Source organism: Mobula hypostoma, chromosome 18 (genome assembly GCF_963921235.1).
Source record: "Mobula hypostoma chromosome 18, sMobHyp1.1, whole genome shotgun sequence".
NCBI lineage: Eukaryota > Metazoa > Chordata > Chondrichthyes > Myliobatiformes > Myliobatidae > Mobula > Mobula hypostoma.
In genome coordinates, this window is record NC_086114.1 from 396,731 (window position 1) to 423,339 (window position 26,609).

At 43.1% G+C, this 26,609-nt stretch overlaps 1 protein-coding gene across 2 annotated transcripts in view; it reads left to right on the forward strand.

The window, feature by feature from the left end:
• Nucleotides 1–26,609, forward strand: part of LOC134358262 (vinculin) — a 265,439-nt gene that overhangs the window by 135,188 nt on the left and 103,642 nt on the right. For both annotated transcript variants that reach the window (XM_063070279.1, XM_063070278.1), the window contains exons 7-9: nucleotides 24,193–24,283; nucleotides 24,446–24,593; nucleotides 25,097–25,250. In XM_063070279.1, coding sequence (XP_062926349.1) covers nucleotides 24,193–24,283; nucleotides 24,446–24,593; nucleotides 25,097–25,250 — 393 coding nt within the window. The remainder of the gene's footprint in view (nucleotides 1–24,192; nucleotides 24,284–24,445; nucleotides 24,594–25,096; nucleotides 25,251–26,609) is intronic.

Sequence of the window (26,609 nt, forward strand, 5' to 3'; positions counted from 1 at the left end):
GGTAACATGAGGGGGAACAACTTTACTCAGAGAGTGGTAGCTGTGTGGAACGAGCTTCCAGCAGAAGTGGTTGAGGCAGGTTCGATGTTGTCATTTAAAGTTAAATTGGATAGATATAGGGACAGGAAAGGAATGGAGGGTTATGGGCTGAGTGCAGGTCGGTGGGACTAGGTGAGAGTAAGAGTTCGGCACGGACTAGAAGGGCCGAGATGGCCTGTTTCCTTGCTGTAATTGTTATATGGTTGTATAGTTATATAGAAGGCAAAGAGTGGTTGTAGACGGGTCATATTCTACATGGAGGTCGGTGACCAGTGGTGTGCCTCAGGAATCTGTCCTGGGATCCCTACTCTGTGATTTTTATAATTGACCTGGATGAGGAAGTGGAGGGATGGGTTAGTAAATTTGCTGATAACAGAAAGTTTGGGGGTGTTGTGGATAGTGTGGTGGGCTGTCAGAGGTTACTAATGGACATTGATAGGATGCAGAACTGGGCTGAGAAGTGGCAGATGGAGTTCAGCCCAGATAAGTGTGAGGTGGTTCATTTTGGTAGGTCAAATATGATGGCAGAATATAGCATTAATGGTTAGACTCTTGGCAATGTGGAGGATCAGAAGTATCTTGGGGTCCGAGTCCATAGGACATGCAAAGCTGCTATGCAGGTTGACTCTGTGGTTAAGAAGGCATACGTTGCATCAATCGTGGGACTGAGTTTAAGAGCTGAGAGGTAATGTTACAGCTCTATTGGACCCTGGTCAGACCCCACTTGGAGTACTGTGCTCAATTCTGGTCGCCTCACTATAGGAATGACGTGGAAACCATAGAAAAGATGCAGAGGAGATTTACAAGGATGTTGCCTGGATTGGGGAGCAAGTCTTATGAGAATAGGTTGAGTGAACTCGGCCTTTTCTCCTTAGAGTGACAGAGGATGAGAGGTGACCTGACAAGACAATGAGAGGCATTGATCGTGTGGATAGTCAGAGACTTTTCCCCAGGGCTGAAATGGCTAGCACGAGAGGGCATAGTTTTAAGGTGCTTGGAGTAGGTACAGAGGAGATGTCAGGGGTAACTTTTTTATGCAGAGAGTGGTGAGTGTGTGGAATGGGCTGCTGGCGGTGGTGGTGGAGGCAGAAACGATACGGTCTTTTAAGAGACTCCTGGATGGCTATATTGAGCTTAGAAAAACAGAGAGCTATGGGTAAAGCCTAGGTGGTTCTAAGGTAGAGACGTGTTTGGCACAGCTTTGTGGGCTGAAGGGCCTGTATTGTGCTGTATGGTTTCTATGTTTTTATGTTTTTATATCATAAGACATAGGAGCATTATTAGGCCATTCAGCCCATTGAGTCTCTGCCATTCTGTCATTGCCTTGAATCAACCCGTCTCCAGAGCCACGAATATCTGGCACCCTGAAGGCACATTAGTTTTCTCGGCCATATCTTTGGGATATCAATGAACGCCCGGTCGTGAGACCCTGCGAGCGGGTCCCATTTCTGCAAAGATCCAAAGTCAGAGTGTAACTCTGGGTCAGGGTCTTCAAAAGAACTTGAAAAGGGTAAAAAGAGATATCAAAGATAGAAATAGAGCTGTTTCCAAAGATGCAAGTGAAGGAGTCGCCATTTAGCGCCCTCATCACTTTGCTCCGCTCCTCCAAATCTACCTGCACTATTTAGCACTATTCCCCTAAGATTCTGTCTTGTTCTTATCCTTAATTGTCTGAAAACTTGGCGATTTATGATCACTGTTTCCAAAATGCTCACCCACTATAACTTTGATCACCTGACCATGCTTATTTCTCAAAATGAGGTCCAGCTGTGATATTTTCCCTGGTTGGATTCTCTACATACTTTAAGAGATTCTTCTTGATACACAAAGATATTTTGAGTTCCATTCTTCCTCTGTCTACTCATTTGTTCATTGTTTTTAAGAACTGCTCAGCCCTGTAAATTTGGCAAGTAGGATTAAGGTTACTGCTGTGGATCCATAATTAGTGTCGCTTTTCTAGTCTTGATACAATGAGGTACCATCTGAGATATTCTGAAGAAGAGTTTGAAGTGTAGTAAGAAGTGAATTGATAAACGGTTAATAGATCTCATTACATGCACATGCAGTTCAACTCTGAGTGATTATGCAGAAAGTTTGAAGTTAATAACTCATCAGCGGTGATTGATAAGTTCGTGGCCTAAGGTAGAAGGAGATGAGTTATTAACTTCAAACTTTCTGCATAATCACTCAAAGAGTTGACCTGCATGTGCATATAACGAGAGCGGTCTAATTAATCTCCTTCTATCTTAGGCCATGAACTTATCATTCACCCCTGCTCTGGACACTTTCTGGAGGTCCAGGATCCATATGCTCCACAACTGCTGGACTAAGTGTGTAAATGTAGGAGGGGACTATGTTGAAAAATAAATGTGTTAGGTTTTCTAAAATTGACTCCTATCTTAGGCCACGAATGTATCAATCACCCCTCGTAGTTCAATCATTTTAGCTATAACCACATTGTAATAATTTTGCATTATGTTTAGATTTTGTGATTTATGCAAATGAATGTTGTCCTGATGTTGGGTGGGTATTTTTGATGTTGACCCGTTCAGTAGGTATTATTCTTACTGCACTGAAGTCATACCAAAAGTTGGGGTGTGTGATGAAAGGTAAACCAGTTACGCAGCCAGTTGAATTTAGTGAAAGTTTAAGCAGTAGTTAAATATTCTGACCAAATAGTTAATTGCAAATCATTTATGCAAAAATTTTCTTTATTTCAACACTAATTGTGAAATTAAAGCTAATTATGAAACTGAAGCATTTGCCACCACTCATTGATGCCAGCCATTCTTACTATATTCCATTTAGACTTAAGATTGTGAAGCAATTGGGGAATAATCAGTTTATTATACTTTGCAAAATGCTATCTGGGAAATCAACTTTGGCTATTCAACCCATCAATGTTTGGTGCTTAAAATGATAAGATTCTGCTTCCAACTATCACATTAAGGCATGAGGTTCTATTGAGCACTTCCTCTGTTGTAGCCATGTACGGATAAGCTTTATTTAATTGTTTACAGTTGTTACATTGATTTGGAACAGAATGCCAAGTTGTTATACCCTATATTGAAGGAAGGAAATATGAGATCACTGTTAGTGTATTACCATCTAAAATATGCCAATTTATCAATTGGAAAAGAACCAAGTGCTTTACTGTGTTTCTTTGCTGCTCCTCATCATGCTTTACTTAAAAAGACACTTTACAGATGAGCACTGCTTGTAAGTCACAGCACAGATATGGTTGTGATGAATTGATATGTGCATACACAAGAGAATTTTGCATGTTTGACCAAAGAAGGCCATGCTTGAAAAGGCGCATAGAAGTGTATAGACCTTTGTTGGTTTGAATATTAGAGAGCAATTTGCCTTCAAAATAGCTATTTCCTTTTCCAGACAATGACAGAATAAAAAAAAATTGTAAGCTGCCAAGAAATTAGTTTTGGCATAGACTTAGCCAGAACTTGTTAAAATTGAAAACTTGTTTTCAAGAAGCTCAGGTTTCTTAATGTATATACTCTGTTGATCATTTTCAAGTAAGTTGCTCTCAATTTAAAATCCATGTTAAATTTGTTTTTAAAATTTATTTTGAATTGCTATAAGTTTTCCTTTCACATTGAATTTACTGACTTTGCTCACTGCCTTAAACATTGCATACTCAAAGTTGTACAGTTTATTAATCTTTTAATAAACTGTAAGAAGAAGAGCATCATGCAGATGTTTCTGTAAGAATAATGGAATTGCCAGTCAATTTATGAAAAGTTCAACTGGAAAGCTTGTGAGTTGTTGAATTCAGACCAGTAAATAAAATATACACAAGATTCAATTCTAAATGGAAAAAGTACTTTGAATAATTCTGTGTATTTTGAAGCTCTTTCATATACACTCCATGACTAAGGAGCATTAATCATGTGAAGTAATTTAGTTCAGTTGCAAAACAAATATGAAATCAGCAGTACAAAATTTGTAGTGATGTTTCAGGCTTACAATGACAACAGTGACTGTAGCACAAGATTGAAGATTAATCTGGTTTGTATCAGAGTAAAGAATAATAAGGAATGGTTAAGAAAGAGTGTTTGAAAGGCACGGTTGATGTTTGTGGGTGGTGTTTTAGTGTGTTTTGTTTTGACCTTAGAATGCAAAGGCCACTGATGAAAGGAAAGAATGTTCAGGACTTAAGGTTCGCTGTTTGAGGAATGATTGTGTTTTGTTGGAGAAGATAGATTTACTTATCACTGACATATGTCACGAAATTTGTTGTTCGCCAGCAGCAGTACAGTGTAATACATAAAAATTAGTATGTTACAATACAAAACATAGTGAGGTAGAGTTTGTGAGTACATGGTCCATTCAGAATCTGATGACGAGGGAAAGAAGCTGTTCCTGAAATGCTGAGTGTACCTGTATCTCCTCCCTAATGGCAGTAATGAGAAGAGGGCAGGTCCTGGATGGTGGGGGGGGGGGGGCGGTGGTCCTTAATGATGGACGCCATCTTCTTGAGGCATCACTGATTGAAGCTGTTCTCAATGGTGGGGAGGCTAGTGCTACTGATGGAGTTGTCTGAGTTTACAACCTCTGAAACTTTTTCCAGTGCTCAGCATTGGCAGCTCCATACCAGATGGTGATGCAACCAGTTAGAATGCTCTCCACAGTACGTCTATAGAAATTTGCTAGAGTCTTTAGTGGCATACCGGATCTTCTCAAGTTCCCAATCAAATATAGCTGGTGGTGTTCCTTCTTCATAATTGCATCCGTATATTAGGTCCAGGATAGATCTTCACAGATATTGACACCTAGGAACTTGAAACTGCTCACCCTTTCCACTGTTGACCCTTCAAGGATTGGTATGTATTCTCCCAACTTCCCCTTTCTGAAATCCACAATTAATTCTTCGGTCTTATTGACACTGAATGCAAAGCTGTTGCTGTGATACCACTCCATCAGCTGATCTGTCTCACCTCTGTACACTTCCTCATTACAACTAAGATTCTGCCACAACAGTGGTATTATCGGTGAATTTATAGATTGTGTTTGAACTTGCCCAGCCCCACAAATGCAGGTATTTTGAGGTGTCCTGATGTGAGAAGTAGAGGATCCAGTTCCATAAGGAGGTTCAGAGGACCATATATTGAAGCTTGATAAGTACTGAGGGGTGATGGTTTTGAAAACTGAGCTGTAACATAAATATGAAAGCAAGCTAGCAAACAATATCAAAGTGTTTTCAAGTAAGCTTTTTCAAGTATGTAAAAAAAAATAAGAGTGAGAGTGGATATAGGACCGCTAGAAAATGAGGCCAGAGAAATAATAACAGGTGTCAAGGAGATGGCAGATGAACTGAATGAGTATTTTTTATCAGTCTTCACTGTACCAAATGTTGAAGGATGTGAGGGAAGAGAAGTGAGTGCAGTTACTATTATAAGGGAAAAGGTACTGATTAAGCTGGAAGACCTTAGGGTACAAAAGTCACCTGGATGAGATGAACTGCGTCCCTGGGTTCTGAAAGAGGTAGCAGTTGAGATTGTGGAGACATTAGTAACGATCTTTCAAAACTCAATGGACTCTGGCATGGTGGATACATACTTTGTAAATTTGGAATTGTCCTTTGATGTTTAGCACATAAAATACCCAGACCCACATTGAGCCAGTGAGAACTTTCTACTGAAGGCGTCTCCATATGATGCCTGCTGTGCCCTTTTTTGTCGAATAAAGAAGCTGCTTTGTATCTCCGTGATTTCATTCATGCAACAACATTTGGTGGCAGTGGTGTGATACCTTTGTGACCCATCGTGTGACCAGCAATCTTAGCAGTCTAAGTGGGTGAGTATTTTTTTAAAAATTAACACTCTCACTTGGATCTGTTTGGATTGGTGGTACATAAACATGAAGTATCATGAACATGGAGCTGAACTGGTAGACGTAAAAGTGGTGTGTACTCGTGCATGTGTGTTTATGTAAGAGAGGAAACTCTGCGTGTTAATTTGGTGAGATGGAGACATCAATTGAGAAGGGTGGTCACTGACAGTCTGGGGTGCCGGAGTCAGTGCATCGGTATATACTCATTCAGGGAGCTGCATTTTAGCATAAGCATTTTGCGAGTGTGATGCAGAGGAATACAGCAGGCATTCACGAGTTTAGGTGCTCAAAAGTGGCAGATTGCGGAATACATACTGCAGTTTTAAGTATGTGCTCTTTAACTGGTACCTATCATTTATATTTTGTGTAGTGTGGGAATTAGTATGGAGATATTTCAGGGAGAGGTTTTAACCCAGATATATCTGCCAGGATGGCACCTATTGAGGTCAGGCACCGTCAAGTCAAGAACCCTGATGATCCGAGTGAGCCAGCCCCTGCAGATTGACTGATCATGCAGAAGGTAAATATTGAGCGTATGAGGAGTATTCAGGGTTGGATAATCCAGGGAGGGGTGACCCAGTCTTCTTGAAAATGATGAAGGAAGGCCTGAGCTCCGGAAGTTTTAGATTTAGGAATAGCGGTGGGGTTGACCTACTCCACAATAGTTTCTTTGGTCCAGTGAGATGGGCCAAAGAAAGTGCAAGAGAAGTCGTAAAGTGGCTGCAGTGGATGCAGCTGCTGTGATGTCTTAGAAAGTTCGGGCACCTAGCAAAGGACTGCCAGACCAGCTGTGGCCTATCGGGACATGGTTGGAGGCAGTATTCAAAAAGGAGGGGAAGAAACAGGCAAAAGTCATGGTAGACATGCAGTCGCTCACTCCATGTGCCCAGTGTGTCCAATCTGACTGCTGATCAGATCATAGAGCTGGTGAAGACGGCCTCTAGGTCAGAAAAATAGCTGGTGGCGCTGCAGTGCTGATGACCCCCCAGATGTACACAACCCCATTGCTAGGGAGCCAGCAATGCGATATGTTAGTGGTCTCGATAACTGATCTACCCTTGCCAACAAATGCACAGGCTATTTGTAGGAGGGAAAGCAGTAAAGAGCAAGTCGCAAATACTCGAAATTGGCAGAATGCAGCTTCCCGTATTTCTGTCTATGTCCAAACAATGAGGGTACTATCCTTGGAATAGACATCCTAAGGTATAGATTTGGGAAAGAGAGAAATAACATGGGCAAGCCAGGGGCAGCAAACCTGTACTACCAATAGAATACACACCCTGGCTAGCCTAGTCACAGCTGCCCCGATCATCAGAGACTGGAGCCAGGATGGTATCTATAGGTTACTTTATCTGCAGTGCAACTTCCTTATAGGGTAGTTATGGGTTGTGATGAGCCTGGGGCTTACAGAGATAGAATGACACAGTATGTGGAAGACCTTGGAAACCAATTTAAAATGTTGAAGGACCAAGCAAAACAGCAACAGCACATTGCTGATCAGAGAGAGCCAGAGGGAAATGAGATGGTCCTCCCACAGCCAGGTGACCAAGTCATGGTGAATGAGGTGCCTGAAAGGACAGGGCTTGCTTCCAGATGGATAACACCAAAGGTGGTACTTTTAACAAGTGACACTCGTGTCTGTGTGCAAACTCGGTGAGGCAGATAGTGGAAACACTAGACTCAGAGTAAACTGTACGACTCATCTTGTTGCTCCCACAGACATTGCGGGGGATCAAATGTACCCGGTAACCATGTAATTGCAGATAACCTAAGAGAGGAACATCAGCCGGCCACACCAGAGCTAACCACAGCTGATGAAAACATATCCACAAGAAACGTAAAGGCAGAAGACACAGACAGAGTGATAAAAAACCCATGAATAGCATACTAAAGTGTGATGGTACTCTGTAATGAAGGCTGGGTTGCTGAAGGTGGATGATTAGTTGAATAGCATAGAATAAAAAAGATAATGTGGAAAAATAGATGAGGAGGGATTTAAGTTAAAGCAGAGACAGCAGGTTCCACAACTTTGGTAGCATGGCAGACTGAGAGAGATTGCACACGGCACCTGAAGGCAGTCACTCCCTGCTTGAATGGGGAGCAAATACAAATGAACTGGGCCCTTTCAGCAGTTGGGCCAATGATTGGGTAGTTCGGAGGGGCATGCCACTGGGAAGAGGACCTTACAGTTATTCAAATAGAGATCACCCCAGCACCTTCCTGTCGATCGATGAGAGGGCGTGTGAGCCTGATGCACATACCTTGCTGGTGCCCCTGGAAAGAGGGGTTTAGCTCCAAGAGAATGAAGAGGTGAAGAGAAGAAATGTGATTATGTAGCCAATTGGCCAGCAGGGGAAGAGCCAACAGACATACGAAAAGAGCCACGTTTCTAAAGGCTATTGGTCAAATTTCTGGAGCAATCTCTCTGCTTAGCATTTTGTAGGTAGTGATTAGCACATAAAATACTGAGCCTCACGCTAGGCCTGTGAGACCTTTCAACCGAAAGCATCTCCATATGATGCCCGTTGAACCTGGTTTTGATGAATAAAGAAGCTGCTTCATATCTACCAGTAATTTTCTCTGGTGATTTCATTCATGCAACAACAGAGGCCAAGGAAAGAAAATTGTAGGGGAGTTAACCTGACTTCAGTGGTTGGAAAGATGTTGGAGTTTATTATTAAAGATGAGGTTTCGGGGTACTTCAAAGCACAAAATATGCCAAAGTCACCAGGTTTTCTTAAACAGAAATCTTGCCTGACAAACCTGTTGGAGTTCTTTGAAGAAATAACAGGCAAAATAGACAAAGGAGAGTCAGTGGATGTTGCTTATCTGGATTTTTAGAAGGCCTTTGACAAGGTGCCACACATAAGGCTGATTAAGAAGTTAAGAGCCCATGGTATTACAGGAAAGAGAAGATTGACTGACAGGAGGCAGAGTCTGAATAAAGAGGGCCTTTTCTGATTGGCTGCTGGTGACTAGTGTTTCACCAGGTCAGTGTTGGGACTGCTTATTTTCATGTTATATGTCAATGTTTTGGATGAAGGAATTGATGGCTTTATAGAACCATAGAACCATAGAAACTACAGCACAGAAACAGGCCTTTTGGCCCTTCTTGGCTGTGCCAAACCATTTTCTGCCTAGTCCCACTGACCTGCACACGGACCATATCCCTCCATACACCTCCCATCCATGTATCTGTCCGATTTATTCTTAAATGTTAAAAAAGAATCTGCATTTACCACCTCGTCTGGCAGCTCATTCCATACTCCCACCACTCTCTGTGTGAAGGAGCCCCCCCTAATGTTCCCTTTGAACTCTCTCCCCCCCCCCACCCTTAACCCATGTCCTCTGGTTTTTTTCTCCCCTTGCCTCAGTGGAAAAAGCCTGCTTGCATTCACTCTATCTATACCCGTCATAATTTTATATACCTCTATCAAATCTCCCTTCATTCTTCTACGCTCCAGGGAATAAAGTCCTAACCTATTCAACCTTTCTCTGTAACTGAATTTCTCAAGTCCCGGCAACAACATTGTAAACCTTCTCTGTACTCTTTCAACCTTATTTATATCCTTCCTGTAATTTGGTGACCAAAACTGAACACAATACTCCAGATTCGGCCTCACCAATCCCTTATACAACCTCATCATAACATTCCAGCTCTTATACTAATACTTCGATTAATAAAGGCCAATGTACCAAAAGCTCTGTTTACAACCCTATCTACCTGAGACGCCACTTTTATGGAATTTTGTATCTGTTTTCCCAAATCCCTCTGTTCCACTGCACTCCTCAGTGCCTTACCATTAACCCTGTATGTTCTACCTTGGTTTGTCCTTCCAACGTGCAATACCTCACACTTGTCTGCATTAAACACCGTCTGCCATTTTTCAGCCCATTTTTCCAGCTGGTCCAAGTCCTTCTGCAGGCTCTGAAAACCTTCCTCACTGTCTACTACACCTCCAATCTTTGTATCATCAGCAAATTTGCTGATCCAATTTACCACATTATCATCCAGATCATTGATATAGATGACAAATAACAATGGACCCAGCACTGATCCCTGTGGCACACCACTAGTCACAGGCCTCCACTCGGAGAAGCAATTCTCTACTACCACTCTTTGGCTTCTTCCATTGAGCCAATGTCTGATCCAATTTACCACCTCTCCATGTATACCTAGCGACTGAATTTTCCTAACTAACCTCCCATGCGGGACCTTGTCAAAGGCCTTACTGAAGTCCATGTAGACAATATCCACTGCCTTCCCTTCATCCACTTTCCTGGTAACCTCCTCGGAAAACTCCAATAGATTGGTCAAACATGACCTGCCATGCACAAAGCCATGTTGACTCTCCCTAATAAGTCCCTGTCTATCCAAATGCTTGTAGATTCTTTCTCTTAGTACTCCCTCCAATAACTTGCCTACTACCGACGTTAAACTTACCAGCCTATAATTTCCCGGATTACTTTTCGATGCTTTTTTAAACAACGGAACAACATGAGCCACTCTCCAATCCTCCGGCACCTCACCTGTAGACAGCGACATTTTAAATATTTCTGCCAGGGCCCCTGTAATTTCAACACCAGTCTCCTTCAAGGTCCAAGGGAACACCCTGTCAGGTCCCGGGGATTTATCCACTTTAATTTTCCTCAAGACAGCAAGGACCTCCTCCTTTTCGATCTGTACAGTTTCCATGATCTCACTACTTGTTTCCCCTAATTCCATAGACTTCATGCCAGTTTCCTTAGTAAATACAGATGCAAAAAACCTATTTAAGATCTCCCCCATTTTCTTTGGTTCCCCACATAGGCAACCACTCTGATCTTCAAGAGGACCAATTTTATCCCTTACAATCCTTTTGCTCTTAATATACCTGTAAAAGCTCTTTGGATTATCCTTCACTTTGACTGCCAATGCAACCTTATGTCTTCTTTTAGCACTCGTGATTTCTTTCTCAAGTATTTTCTTACACTTCTTATACTCCTCAAGCACCTTATTTACTCCCTGCTTCCTATACATGTCATACAATTCCCTCTTCTTCTTTATCAGAGTTGCAATATCCCTTGAGAACCAAGGTTCCTTATTCCTATTCACCTTGCCTTTAATCCTGACAGGAACATACAAATTCTGCACTCTCAAAATTTCTCCTTTGAAGGCTTCCCACCTACCGATCACATCCTTGCCAGAGAACAACCTGTCCCAATCCACGCTTTTTAGATCCTTTCTCATTTCTTCAAATTTGGCCTTCTTCCAGTTCAGAACCTCAACCCTAGGACCAGATCTATCCTTGTCCATGATCAAGTTGAAACTAATGGTATTATGATCACTGGAACCAAAGTGCTCCCCTACACAGACTTCCGTCACTTGTCCTAACTCGTTTCCTAACGGGAGATCCAATATTGTATACCCTCTAGTTGGTCCCTCTATATATTGATTTAGAAAACTTTCCTGAACACATTTTACAAACTCTAAACCATCTAGACCCCTAACAGTATGGGAGTCCCAATCAATATATGGAAAATTAAAATCCCCTACCACCACAACTTTATGTTTCCTGCAGTTGCTTGCTATTTCCCTGCAGATTTGCTCTTTCAATTCTCGTTGACTATTGGGTGGTCTGTAATACAATCCCACTAATGTGGCCATACCTTTCCTGTTTCTTAGTTCCACCCATAAGGACTCAGTAGACAAGCCCTCTAATCTGTCCTGCCTGAGCACTGCTGTAATATTTTCCCTAACAAGCAATGCTACTCCCCCACCTTTCATTCCTCTGCCTCGATCACATCTGAAACATCGGAACCCTGGAATATTAAGCTGCCAGTCCTGCCCCTCCTGTAGCCAAGTTTCACTAATTGCTATAACGTCATAATTCCACGTGTCAATCCATGCCCTCAACTCATCCGCCTTCCCCGCAATACTCCTAGCATTGAAAGATATACACCTCAGAAGATTTTTACCACCACTCACAACCTTTCTATTAGCGGATTTGCTTGAACTTTTAACAACATTTATTTTCACTCCAGCCACACTGTCAGCTCTGGCACTCTGGTTCCCATCCCCCTGAAAATCTAGTTTAAAGCCTCCCCAATAGCACTAACAAACCTCCCTGAAAGGATATTGGTCCCCCTGTAGTTCAAGTGTAACCCGTCTCTCTTGTACAGGTCCCACCTGCCCCAGGAGAGGTCCCAATTTTCCTGAAATCTGAAACCCTGCCCCCTACACCAGTTCCTCAGCCACTTGTTCATCCTCCAGAGCATCCTATTCCTACCCTCACTGGCACCTAGCACAGGTAGCAATCCTGAGATTACCACCCTCGAGGTCCTGCTTTTCAACTTCCTACCAAGCTCTCTATACTCACTCTCCAGGACCTCCTCACTCTTCCTTGCTATGTCATTGGTACCGATGTGCACCAGGACATCTGGCTGATCACCTTCCCACTTCAGAATGTCATGCAATCGATCAGAGACATCCTTGACCCTGGCACCCGGGAGGCAACAAACCATCCTGGATTCTCTGTCACGACCACAGAACCTCCTATCTGCACCTCTAACTATCGAGTCCCCTATCACTACCGCTCTCCTCTTTTCCCCCCTCCCTTCTGCACTGCAGAGCCAGACTCAGTGCCAGAGATCTGGCTACTGCAGCTTGTCCCAGGTAAGTCATCCCCCCCAACAGTATCCAATGCGGGATACTTGTTGAGGGGAATGGCCACAGGGGAACCCTGCTCTGCCTGCCCTTTCCTCTTCCCTCGCCTGACAGTGACCCAATTTCCTGTGCTCTGCTCCTTTGGCGTAACTACTTCCCTGTAGCTACTATCTATCATCTCCTCATTCTCCCGAATGATCCGCAGGTCATCCAGTTCCCTAACGTGGTTTGTTAGGAGCTGCAGCTGGATAGCCAAGGTTGCGGATGACACAACGATAGTGGCGGTGGGGGGGGAGATGTAGTGTTGACGAAGCAGGGTAGTTGCAGAAGGACTTAGATAGGGAGAATGATCAATTGCAATGTATTGCAGGGAACTGCATAAATATGCACTTTGGAAGAGTGAATACATGCATAGACTATCTTCTAAATAGGGAGTAAATCAAAAAATCAGAGGTGCAGAGGGACTTGGGAGTCCTTGTGCAGGATTCCCTAAAGCTTAATTTGCAGTTTAAGTCAGTGGTAAGGAGGGAAAATGCAATGCTAGCATTTATTTCAAGACGACAAGAATACAAAAGGAGGGCTGTAATGCTGAGGCTTTATAAAGTATTGGTCAACTGCACTTGGAGTATTCTGAGCAGTTTTGGGCCTCTTATCCAAGAAAAGATGTGCTGACATTGGAGAGAGTACAGAAGGGGTTCACAAGAATTATCCCAGGAATGAAAGGGTTAACATATGAGGATCATTTGTTAACTCTGGCCCTGTACTCAGTGGAGTTTAGAAGAATGAGAGGGGATCTCATTGAAATCTATGGAATATTGAAAGACCTAGATAGTGGATGTTTCCTATACTGGGGGTGTCTAGGATCAGAGGGACTCAGGACTCGGAATAGAGGTATGTCCATGTAGAACAGAGATGAGGAAAACTTTCTTTTGCTGGGGCTGGTGAATCTATGGAATTCATTGCCACAGGTGGCTATGCAGGCCAAGTCATTGGATACGTTTAAGGCAAAGTTTGACAAGTTCTTTGAGAAGGATAATAATCAGCCATGAATGGCAGAGAAGCTCAGTGGGCCCAATGGCTTAATTCTGCTCCTATGTCTTGTGATCTAAAGGAGAAGTTGTGATGAACATATTTGGTTTGCTATAAGATAATTAAATGCATCTGGAGGTATACCTTCATAAAATTTGCTAATGCTAATTGGTATACAGTTGCAAAAACAAGTTTGTGAACCCTTTGCAATTACCTGGTTTTCTGCATTAATTAGATATTTTGAATTGCCAATAATCATAAACTAGTTAGAAGTTTTAATCTAAGTGCATCTGTTTTGGTTTGAGACAGTTGGTTGTTATTTATAATTTACATAATAACAAACCACTTAGCACAGAATAATTCTACTGTTGCAAATGGAGTGTTCGTTTCTCATTTGTAGGTAGAGGCGAATCAGAATGTGATTACCTAGGACTAAGAATAAGACCGTAAGACATAGAAACAGAATTAGGCCATTTGGCCCATCAAGTCTGCTCTGCTATTCAGTCAAGTCTGATCCTTTTCTCCCCCTCCTCAGCCCCACTCCCCAGCCTTCTGCCCATAACCTTTGATGCCATGTTCCATCAAGAAACCATCAACCTCTGCTTTAAATACACACAACGGTCTGACTTCCACAGCTGCCTGTGGTAACAAATTCCATAAATTCAGCACCCTCCAGCTATAGAACTTCATCCGCATCTCTGTTTTAAATGGACACCCCTCTATCCTGAGGTTGTACCCTGTTGTCCTAGACTCCCCCATCATGGGAAATAGCCTTTCCCCATCTACTCTGTCTATGCCTTTCAACATTTGAAAGGTTTCAGTGAGATCCCCTCCTCATTGTTCTATATTCCAGCAAGTACAGACCCAGAACTCTCAAACATTCCTTGTATGATAACCATTTCATTCCCAGAATCATCCTTGTGAACCTCCTGAATCCTCTCCAATGCCAGCACATCTTTTCTAAGATGAAGGGCCGAAAACTGTTCACAATACTCAATTTGAGGCCTCACCAGTGCCTTACCATGTTTGCTCTTGTATTCTAAACTTCCTGAAATGAATGCTAACATTGTGTTTGCCTTCCTCATCACAGTCTCTGCCTACAAGTTAGCCTTTAAGGTGTCCTGAACAAGGATGCCAAAGTCCCTTTGCATATCAGGTTTTTGGATTTTCTCCCAGTTTAGAAGATAGTCCGCACATTTATTTCTACTATCAAAGTGCATGACCATGCAGTTTCCAACATTGTATTTCATTTGCCACTTTCTTGTCCAGTCTCATAATCTAAGTCCTTCTGAAGCCTATCTGCCCCTCCCGCCAATCTTCAATCATCTGCAAACTTGGCAACAAAGCCATCTATTCCATCATCTAAATCATTGATATACAGCATAAGAAAAAGTAGTCCCAACACTGACCCCTGCGGAACACCACGAGTCACTGGCAGCCAACAAGAAAAGATCCCACTCGCTGCCTCCTACCAATCAGCCAATACTCTAACCATGGCAGTAACTTTCCTGTGATACCATGGGCTCTTAACTTGGTAAGCAGCCTCATGTGTGGCACCTTGTCAAAGGCCTTTTGAAAGTCCGAATATACAACATCCCCTGTATCCCCTTTATCTAACTTGCTTGTAATGTCCTCGAAGAATTCCGACAGGTTCTTCAGGCAGGATTTTCCCTTAGGGAAATCATGCTGAGTTTGTCCAATTTTGTCCTATATCACCATGTGCTCCATAACCTCATCCAGAGCAATTGAATCTAGCATCTTCCCAACCAATGAGGTCAGGTTAACTGGTCTATAATTTCCTTTCTGCTGCCTTTCTCCTTTCTTAAAGGGTGGGGTGACATTTGCAATTTTCCAGTCATTTGGCACCATGCCAGAGACCAATTATTTTTGAAGGGTCATTCATAATGCTTCCACAAGGTCTACAATGCTGCCTCTTTTAGAATCGTAGGGTGCAGTTCATCTGGTAAGAGGTTCTGTGGAAGAGATCGAGAATCCCAGATGGTCTGTTGCCTCCCTGGTGCCAAGGTCCGTGATATCTTGGATCAAGTTCTCAGTATTCTCAAGAGGGAGGGTGAGCAGCCAGATGTTGTGGTCCATGTAGGGACCAATGACGTGGGTAGGAAGAGTGAGGGGGTCCTGAAAGGTGAGTTTAGGGAGTTAGGCGCCAAGTTAAAGGACAAGACCTCCAGGATAGCAATCTCAGGATTGCTACCAGTGCCACATGCAGGCAGGTTTAGAAATAGTGAGAGAGAGCATATCAACACATGGCTGAAGACATGGTGCAGGAGGGAGGGCTTCAGATTTATAGATAATTGGGCAGTTTTCCAAGGAAGGTGGGACCTGTTCCGGCGGGACGGTTTACATCTGAACTGGAGGGGGACAAATATTCTTGCAGGTAGGTTTGCTAGAGAGGCTCCAGTGGATTTAAACTAGATTCGAGGGGGGAGGGGAACAAGAGTGTAGGAACAGATGTAGGGGAGAAGGAAGAAAAAGAAGAAAGTAAAGTTGTTTGCACCATTAGTGATAAACAGAGAGTAAGAGGTGGAGAATTTCTTAAATGCATTTATTTTAATGCTAGGAGCCTTGTAAGAAGGGTTGATGAGCTTGGAGAATGGATTGATACCTGGAAATATGATGTTGTAGCTATTAGTGAAACGTGGTTGCAGGAGGGGTGTGATTGGCAACTAAATATTCCTGGATTTCGTTGCTTCAGGTGTGATAGAATTGAAGGGACAAGAGGGGGGAGGTGTGCATTGCTTGTCAGAGAAAATATTACGGTGGTGCTCTGGCAGGATAGATTAGAGGGCTCATCTAGGGAGGCTATTTGGGTGGAATTGAGGAATGGGAAAGGTGTAGTAACACTTATAGGTGTGTATTATAGACCACCTGATGGGGAGCGAGAATTGGAGGACAAATTTGTAAGGAGAAAGCAGATATTTATAGTAACCACAAGTTTGTGATTGTGGGAGATTTTAATTTTCCACACAGACTGGGAAGCCCATACTGTAAAAGGGCTGGATAGTTTGGAGTTTGTAAAATCTGTGCAGGATAGTTTTTTGCAGCAATACATAGAGGTACCAACTAGAGAAGGGGCAGGGTTGGATCTCCTGTTAGGGAATGAGATAGGTCAGGTGATGGAGGTATGTGTTGGGGAGCACTTCGGGTTCCAGTGATCACAATGCCATGAGTTTCAGTATTATTATGGAGAAGGATAGGTCTGGACCCAGGGTTGAAATTTTTGATTGGAGAAAGGCTAACTTTGAGGAGATGCGAAAGGATTTAGAAGGAGTGGATTGGGACAATTTGTTTTATGGGAAGGGTGTAATAGAGAAATGGAGGTAATTTAAAGGTGAAATTTTGAGAGTACAGAATCTTTATGTTCCTGTTAGGATGAAAGGAAAGGTTAAAAGTTTGGGTGTAAAGTGAGTCCACGGATGGAAGATTGGTTTGTGTGATGTGCTGCGCCGTGTTCACAATCTTCTGCAGCTTCTTTCGGTCTTGGACAGGACAACTTCCATACTAGGTTGTGATGCACCCTAGAAGAATGCTTTCTATGGTGCATCTATAAAAATCAGTGAGGGGTTTAGGGGACAGGCCAAATTTCCTTAGCTTCCTCAGGAAGTAAAGGCACTAGTGGGCCTTCTTGGCAGTGGACTCTGCTTGGTTGGACCAAGTCAGGTCATTTATGATATTGACTCCAAGGAACTTAAAGCTTTTGACCTGTTCCACTTGCGCACCACCGACGTAAATTGGGTCGTGCGGTCCGCTACTCCTTCTGAAGTCAGCAACCAATTCCTTCGTCTTGCTGACGTTGAGGGATAGGTTATTGTCTTCGCACCATGCCACCAAGTTTCCTCTCTGTACTCAAACTCATCATTACCCGAGATATGGCCTACAATTGTTGTGTCATCAGCAAACTTATATATTGAGTTTGATGGAAACTTGGCTACACAATCATGGGTGTACAGTGAGTACAGCAGGGGGCTGAATACACAGCCTTGTGGGGCACCGGTGCTCAGAGTGATTGTGGAGGAGAGCTTGTCCCCTATTTTCACAGCCTGGCTCCTGTCTGTGAGGAAGTTGAAGATCCAGCTGCAGATCTGAGTGCTAAGGCCCAGGTTCCGGAGCTTAGGAATCAGTTTATTTGGAAAGATAGTATTAAAGGCAGAGCTGTAGTCAATGAAAAGGAGCCTTACATATGCGTCTTTATTCTCCAGGTGTTCTAAGGAGGAATATAGGGCCAGAGAGATGGCATCTGCCGTTGACCTGTTGCTCTGGTAGACGAATTGCAAAGCGTCAAGGTTGACCAGTAGGTTGTGGTTGATGTGTGCCAAAACCAATCTCTCGAAGCACTTCATAGCAATTGATGTCAGAGCCACAGGTCGATAGTCATTCAGGCATGTCACCTTGCTCTTCTTCGGCACTGGGATTATCATTGCCTTCTTAAAACACGAGGGGATCTTAGACTGAAGCAAGGAGCAGTTGAAGTTGTCAGCAAACACTCCAGCTAGCTCGCTTGCACAGGCCCGGAGAACCCGTCCTGGGACGCCATCCGGGCCCGTCGCCTTCCTTGGATTTATCTTCAGGAAGGCCCTTCTAACGTCCTCCTCAGTGACGATGAATCTCAATGCCACCAGGTCCGGTTCATCCGGAGGGAGTGGGACGCTCTTCTTCTGTTGGAATTTTGCATAGAATACGTTAAGTTCGTCAGGAAGAGAAGCGCCACAGTTATTGATATTCCCAGCCTTTTCCTTGCACCCAGTGATCTCATTTAGACCCTGCCATAGTCTACTGGCATCCCTTTGGTTAGCCTGGGCTTCCACCTTGGCTCAATATTGCCTCTCGGCGCCCTTAATGGCTTTCCGGAGTTCACACCTGGATTCTCTGTAGCGACTGGTATCCCCGGACCTAAATGCCGCAGCTCTAGCCTTTAAAAGGGACTTGACCTCATAATTCATCCAAGATTTCCGGTTAAGAAACACCCAGATCCTCTTGCAAGACACACAGTCCTCCGTACATTTCCAAATAAAGTCCGTGACAGCTGAGGCATACTCATCGAGGTTAGCTGCCGAGTCCTTGAATACTAACCAGTCCACCGATTCAAAGCAGTCACAGAGGACCTCATCCATTTCCTCCGTCCAATGTGACACTACTTTTGACACCGTGACCTCCCGCTTCAGTTTCTGTTTGTAAGCCCGGAGGAGGAGTACGGCCTGATGGTCCAATTTTCCAAAGTAAGGTCGTGGGACGGAACAGTAGGCATCCTTGACTGCTGTGTAGCAGTGGTCAAGTATATTCGGGCCTCTAGTGGGGCAGGAGACATGTTGGTATAACTTTGGCAGCGCCTTTCTGAGGTTGGCCTAGTTAAAGTCCCCAGCTGTAATGAGCAAAGCCTCTGGATACCTGATCTCAAGTTCACTGATGTTGGCATACAGTATCTTCAGAGCGCACTCCACGTCTGCCTGGGGGGGAATGTAGACCGCTGTCCATATGACCGAGGTGAATTTCCATGGCAGATAGTAGGAACGATACTTCACCGACAGGTGTTCCAGGTTGGGCTGCAGGAGCTTGTCAGTGCCACTGTGTCCGAGCACCACCCAGTGTTGATCAGTAGGCAGTTATGGAAACTATGATGATTAAAGAAGAGGAAGTACTGGCGCTTTTAAAGAATATAAAAGTGGATAAGTCTCTGGGTCCTGACAGGATATTCCCTAGGACCTTAAGGGAAGTTAGTGTAGGAACAGCAGGGGCTCTGACAGAAATATTTCAAATGTCATTAGAAATGGGGATGGTGCTGGAGGATTGGTGTATTGCTCATGTTGTTCCATTGTTTAAAAAGGGTTGTAAGAGTAAACCTAGCAATTATCGGCCTGTAAGTTTGACGTCAGTGGTGGGTGGAAAATATTCTTAGAGATGGTATATATAATTATCTGGATAGACAGGGTCTGATTAGGAACAGTCATCATGGATTTGTGCGTAGAAGGTCATGTTTGACAAATCTTATTGAATTTTTTGAAAAGGTTACTAGGAAAGTTGATGAGGGTAAAGCAGTGGATTTTGTCTATATGGACTTCAGTAAGGCCTTTGACAAGGTTCCACACAGAAGGTTAGTTAGGAAGGTTCAATCGTTAGGTATTAATATTGAAGTAGTAAAATGGATTCAACAGTGGCTGGATGGGAGATGCCAGAGAGTACTGGTGGATAACTGTTTGTCAGGTTAGAGGCCGGTAACTAGTGGTGTGCCTCAGGGATCTGTACTGGTGCAATGTTGTTTATCATATGCATTAATGATCTGGATGATGGGGTGGTAAATTGAATTAGTAATTATGCAGATGATACTAAGATAGGTAGCGTTGTCGATAATGAAGCAGGTTTTCAAAGCTCTTGAAAGATTTAGGCCAGTTAGAAGAGTGGGCTGAAAGATGGCAGATGGAGTTTAATGCTGATAAGTGTGAGGTGCTACATTTTGGTAGGACTAATCAAAATAGGACATACATGGTAAATGGTAGGGCATTGAAGAACAGAGAGATCTAGGAATAATGGTGCATAGTTCCCCGAAGGTGGAATCTCATGTGGATAGGGTGGTGAAGAAAGCTTTTGGTATGCTGGCCTTTATAAATCAGAGCATTGAGTATAGGAGTTGGGATGTAATGTTAAAATTGTACAAGGCATTGGTAAGACCAAATTTGGAGTATTATGTACAGTTCTGGTCACCGAATTATAGGAAAGATGTCAACAAAATAGAGAGAATACAAAGGAGATTTACTGGAATGTTACCTGGGTTTCTGCACCTGAGTTACAGAGAAAGGTTGAACAAGTTAGGTCTTTATTATTTGGAGCGTGGAAGGTTGAGGGGGGACTTGATAGAGGTATTTAAAATTATGAGGGGGATAGATAGAGTTGACATGGATAGGCTTTTTCCATTGAGAGTAGGGGAGATTCAAACAAGAGGACGTGAGTTGAGAGTTAGGGGGCAAAAGTTTAGGGGTAACACAAGGGGGAACTTCTTTACTCAGAGAGTGGTAGCTGTGTGGAACAAGCTTCCAGTAGAAGTGGTAGAGGCAGGTTCGATATTGGATAAAGAAAAGAAAAATTGGATAGCTATATGGACAGAAAACGAATGGAGGGTTATGGACTGAGTGCAGGTCGGTGGGACTAGGTGAGAGGAAGCGTCTGGCATGGACTAGAAGGGCAGAGATGGCCTGTTTCCATTCTGTAATTGTTATATGGTTATATGGTCTGGGTGATTTGTGTTCCCTTGGGTCTTTCAGGTTTTTGAGTACTCTCTCCCTTGTAATAGTAACTACACTAATTTATCTTCCTTCACACTATGTCTTCCATAATGAAAAGTGATGCAAAATACTCATTTAGTTCATCAGCCATATCCTTGGCCCCCGTTATTATTTCTCTGGCCTCATTTTCTAGCGAACCTATATCCACTCTCATATCTTTTACTTTGAACATGTTTGAAAAAGCTTTTACTATCCACTTCGATATTGTTTGCTAGCTTGCTTTCATATTTCATCTTTTCCATCCTTACGATTCTTGTTGTTGCTCTGTGTCGGGTTTTAAAAGCTTCCCAATCCTCTGTCTTCCCACTAATTTTTGCTTTGTTGTATGCCCTCTCTTTTGCTTTTATATTTGCTTTGATTTCCCTTGTCAGCGATGATTGTACCGTTTTGCCATTTGAATATTTCCTTGTTTTTGGAATACATCTATCCTGCACCTTCCTCATTTTCCCCAGAAACTCACACCATTGCTGCTCTGCTGTCATCCCTGCCTGCATCTCCTTCCAATTTACTTTGGCCAACCCCTCTCTCTTACCACTGTGATTTCCTTTACTACACTGAAATACTGCTACATCAGAGTTTACCTTCTCCCTATCATACTTAAAGTTGATCTCGATCATATGGTGATCACTGGGATTCTTTTGCCTTCAGCTCCCTAATTACCCCTGGTTCATTACATTACACCAAATCCAGTAGGCTCAATGACAAACTGCTCTAAAAAGCCGTCTCCTAGGCATTCAACAACTCACTGTCTTGAGATCCATTTCCAACCTGATTTTCCCAATCGACCTGCATGTAAAAATCTCCTATGACTATCTCCTATGCCTTTTTGACACTCCTTTTCTATTTCTTGTTGTATTCTGTGGTCCACATCCCAGCTACTGCTGGGAGGCCTGTATATAACTGCCATCAGGGTCCTTTTACTCTCGCAGTTTCTTAACTCGATCCACAAGGTTACAACTTCTATGATCCTATGTCACATCTTTCCACTGATTTGCTAGCGAACCATTCTTTATATGTAGAGCCACGCCACTCCCTCTGCTGCCCTCCCTGCCCCTCTGATACAACGTGTAACCTTGAACATTCAGCTCTCAACTAACAACCATCCTTCAGCCATGATTCAGTGATGACCACATCATCATACCTGACGACCTGTAATAGTGCAATAAGATCATCCATCTTATTTATTGTACTCTGTGCATTGAGATATAACACTTTTGAGTGCTGCATTTCCCACCTTTTTATTGAGTTTGCATCCTTAATGCACTGATACTCACCCTGCTGGCCGCAATTATGTCCTATCATCCTTCCTGATAGTATGACTGCATGCCATCTTTACGTTTTTTTACCATCACTCCTACCTGAGTCTCCGACACCTCTAACAAACTTGCTCATCAGAATATTGGTTCCCCACAGGTTCAGGTGCAACCCACCACTTTTGAACAGGTCTTGCCACCCCCAGAAGAGTTCCGAATGATCCAAGAACATGAAGCCCTGACCCCTGCACCAGTTTTCAGCCATGCGTTAATTTGCCAAATCATTCTGATTCTACCCTCTCTGGTGCGCAGTACAGGCACAATCTAGAAATTACTTCCCAGAAGGTCCTGCTTCTCAGCTTTCTACATAGCTCTCTAAATTCTCTTTTCAGGACCTTTGCTTTTCCATCCTATGTCATTGGTACCATTATGTACCAAGACGTCTGACTACTCTCCCTCTACAAAATGTTGTGGACGCGATCCAAGACATCTCTGACCGTGGCACCTGGGAGGCAACATACCATTTGGATGTCCTGTTCAAGTCCACAGGATCTCCTGTCTGTTCCTCCCTCTTTACCTCCTACACCATGGACCTATGCTCAATGCCAGTAATTCGGTCTCCATGGCATTTCCCTGGGATGTTATCCCCCAGAACAATTTCCAAAATGGTATACTTATTATTGAGAGGAATGGTCACGGGGTGCTCTGTGCTAACTTCCTATTAACATTTCTATTTCATAGAAACATAGAAAGCCTACAGCACAATACAAGCCCTTTGGCCCACAAAGTTGTGCTGAATATGTCCCTACCTTAGAAATTACTAGGCTTACCCATAGCCCTCTATTTTTCTAAGCTCCATGTACCTATCCAAAAGTCTCTTAAAAGACCCTATCGTATCCGCCTCCACCACCATTGCTGGCAGCCCATTCCACGTACCCTCCACTTTCTGAGTAGAAACACCTACCCCTGACATCTCCTCTGTACCTACTCCCCAGCACCTTAAACCTGTATCCTCTTGTGGCAACCATTTCAGCCCTGGGAAAAAGCCTCCGACTATCCACACGATCAATGCCTCTCATCATCTTGTACACCTCTATCAGGTCACCTCTCATCCTCCATCGCTCCAAGGAGAAAAGGCCAAGTTCACTCAACCTGTCTTCATAAGGCATGCTCCCCAATCCAGGCAACATCCTTGTAAATGTCCTCTGCACCCTTTCTATGGCTTCCACATCTTTCCTTTAGTGAGGCACAGTACTCCAAGTGGGATCTGACCAGGGTCCTATATATTTCACCTGACAGTCACCCAACTACTTGCCTCCTGCAACTTTGAAATACTTCCCTGTAACTCTGATTATCTCCTCACTCTCCCACCAAGCCAAAGGTCATCCAGCTGCTGCTCCAGATCCCCAACATGGTCTTTAAGGAGCTGCAGCTGAATGCACTTCGCATAGACGTAGTTCCCCGGAAGACTCAGGGTCTCCTAGGACTCCAACATCCAGCATGAAGAACACACAACAGCCCTTAGTACGGTACGGTAAGAAGAAGAAAATGGGGAACCTTAGCAGAAACTTACCCAGAGCCAACGCCTCTTAAGATCAGAATCACTTTATTGCCAATGTCTGAAACATACCCGAAATGATTGTGGTTCAATGCCACACGTAAAACACAGGACAATACTGTAATAGACAACACAATAGCAACCAACAATTTACAAACAGCCACGAACAATTAAAAATTAGTGCAAACATCAATAATGACTTAAATGTGAGTATAGGAAAGACTAAATAATTATCAACAGGACAAGGAGAACATGAAAAAACATGAAACGAGTGAGTTAGTGTTGTGGAGAAGCTTGATAGCTAGAGGAAAGAAGCTTCAGAAATGTGTGGTCCTGGTGGTGATGGACTTGTAGCAACTCCCTGGTGGCAATTTGGTGAATAGTGAATAGGTGACTGCTTGATCATCAAGGTATGTTCAGTGTTTTTCTTTTCGGGATATTGGAGACTTAATTTTTAATTTGAATACAGTCAGTTATTAATCTTCAACCTAATAACATAATTTTAACTGATGTCTATTTGAACAGGACACTGAGACCATGAGAAGAGCTCTGGCTATGATTGACTCAAAGATAAATCAGGCCAAAAACTGGCTAAGAGATCCTAATGCACCTCCAGGTAATAATAATTACTGATGATACTACATAAAATACCAGGTGTATTTCATTCATTTAGCTTACCTAATGTCCCAAAATGTTCTTTTGGCAAATAATTATTTTCTTGTTAGTTCTTTAGATAGGGCATTAGTGCTAGATTGATCTGATCTTTTGTATGATTTAGGTGATGCTGGAGAGCAGGCCATCAAACAAATATTGGATGAAGCTGGCAAAGTGGGAGAACTGTGTGCAGGCAAGGAACGGAGGGAAATTCTGGGCACCACCAAGGCTTTGGGTCAGATGACTGACCAAGTATCTGAACTCCGAGCCAGGTAAAATGAATAAATACAGTTTTAAAAAAAACTTTGCTTAGTTTAACTAATAAAACAGTTTTAGTTTTGTTTGGTACAGTATTGTTTATTGAATATTTGAAATACAAAGATAATTTATATAGAAATTGCATTCTTACAGTAGTTCATGTTGTTTCAGAAGAAGCCAAGAATGTGGTTTTTAAAAACCAAAATGCAATTACAATACTAACGCATAGAAATCACAAACAAGAGAAAATCTGCAGATGCTGAAAATCCAAGCAACACGAGCAAGATGCTGGAGGAACTCAGCAGGCTAGGCAGCAACGAGGAAAAGTCCTGCCGAATGGTTTTGGCCTAATATGTCGCCTATACTCTTTTCCTAGGTGCTGCCTAGCCTGCTGAGTTCCTCCAGCATTTTGTGTGTGTTGCATAGAAATTATTCTGTGCAAATCACATGCATTTTAGATTTGTAATGTGTATATAAGAGTGCCAATAACATTGGGTGTAATTTTTTTTAAATGTAGGGGTCAAGGGGCTACACCAATTGCCATGCAGAAATCACAGCAAGTATCCCAAGGGTTGGACATGTTAACAGCAAAAGTGGAAAATGCAGCCAGGAAACTGGAAGCCATGACTAATTCAAAGCAGGCCATTGCTAAGAAAATTGATGCTGCGCAGGTAATATTACAAAATTATTGGAATCTTTCATCTGCAAGCTTATACACAAATAAGGATTTTTTAATGTTTAGTATTACAAACTTGTATTGCCAAATGTGTGTTAAAATTAATAGTTCTTGAAAAGATTTTATCTGCTTTCCTATTTCAGGGGAGGAGGGGTGGCATTACTGGTCAGGGATACTATTACAGCTACAGAAAGGGTGGGTACTGTAGCAGGATCCTCTTTTGAGTCAATATGGGTGGAAGTCAGGAACAGGAAGGGAGCAGTTACGCTACTGGGGGTATTCTATAGGCCCCCTGGTAGCAGCAGAGATACAGAGGAGCAGATTGGGAGGCAGATTTTGGAAAGGTGCAAAAATAACAGGGTTGTTATCAAGGGTGACTTTAACTTCCCTAATATTGATTGGCACCTGATTAGTTCCAAGGGTTTAGATGGGGCAGAGTTTGTTAAGTGTGTCCAGGATGGATTCCTGTCACAGTACGTGGACAGGCCGACCGGGGGAATGCCATACTAGATCTAATACTACGTAATGAACCGGGTCAGGTCACAGATCTCTCAGTGGGTGAGCATCTGGGGGACAGTGACCACCGCTCCCTGGCCTTTATAATTAGCATGGAAAAGGATAGAATCAAAGAGGACAGGAAAATTTTTAATTGGGGAAAGGCAAATTATGAGGCTATAAGGCTAGAACTTGCGGGTGTGAATTGGGATGATGTTTTTGCAGGGAAATGTACTATGGACATGTGGTCGATGTTTAGGGATCTCTTGCGGGATGTAAGGGATAAATTTGTCCTGGTGAGGAAGATAAAGAATGGTAGGGTGAAGGAACCATGGGTGACAAGTGAGGTGGAAAATCTAGTCAGGTGGAAGAAGGCAGCATACATGAGGTTTAGGAAGCAAGGATCAGATGGGTCTATTGAGGAATATAGGGAAGCAAGAAAGGAGCTTAAGAAGGGGCTGAGAAGAGCAAGAAGGGGGCATGAGAAGGCCTTGGCGAGTAGGGTAAAGGAAAACCCCAAGGCATTCTTCAATTATGTGAAGAAAAAAGGATAACAGGAGTGAAGGTAGGACCGATTAGAGATAAAGGTGGGAAGATGTGCCTGGAGGCTGTGGAAGTGAGCGAGGTCCTCAATGAATACTTCTCTTCGGTATTCACCAATGAGAGGGAACTTGATGATGGTGAGGACAATATGAGTGAGGTTGATGTTCTGGAGCATGTTGATATTAAGGCAGAGGAGGTGTTGGAGTTGTTAAAATACATTAGGACAGATAAGTCCCTGGGGCCTGATGGAATATTCCCCAGGCTGCTCCATGAGGCGAGAGAAGAGATTGCTGAGCCTCTGGCCTAGGATCTTTAT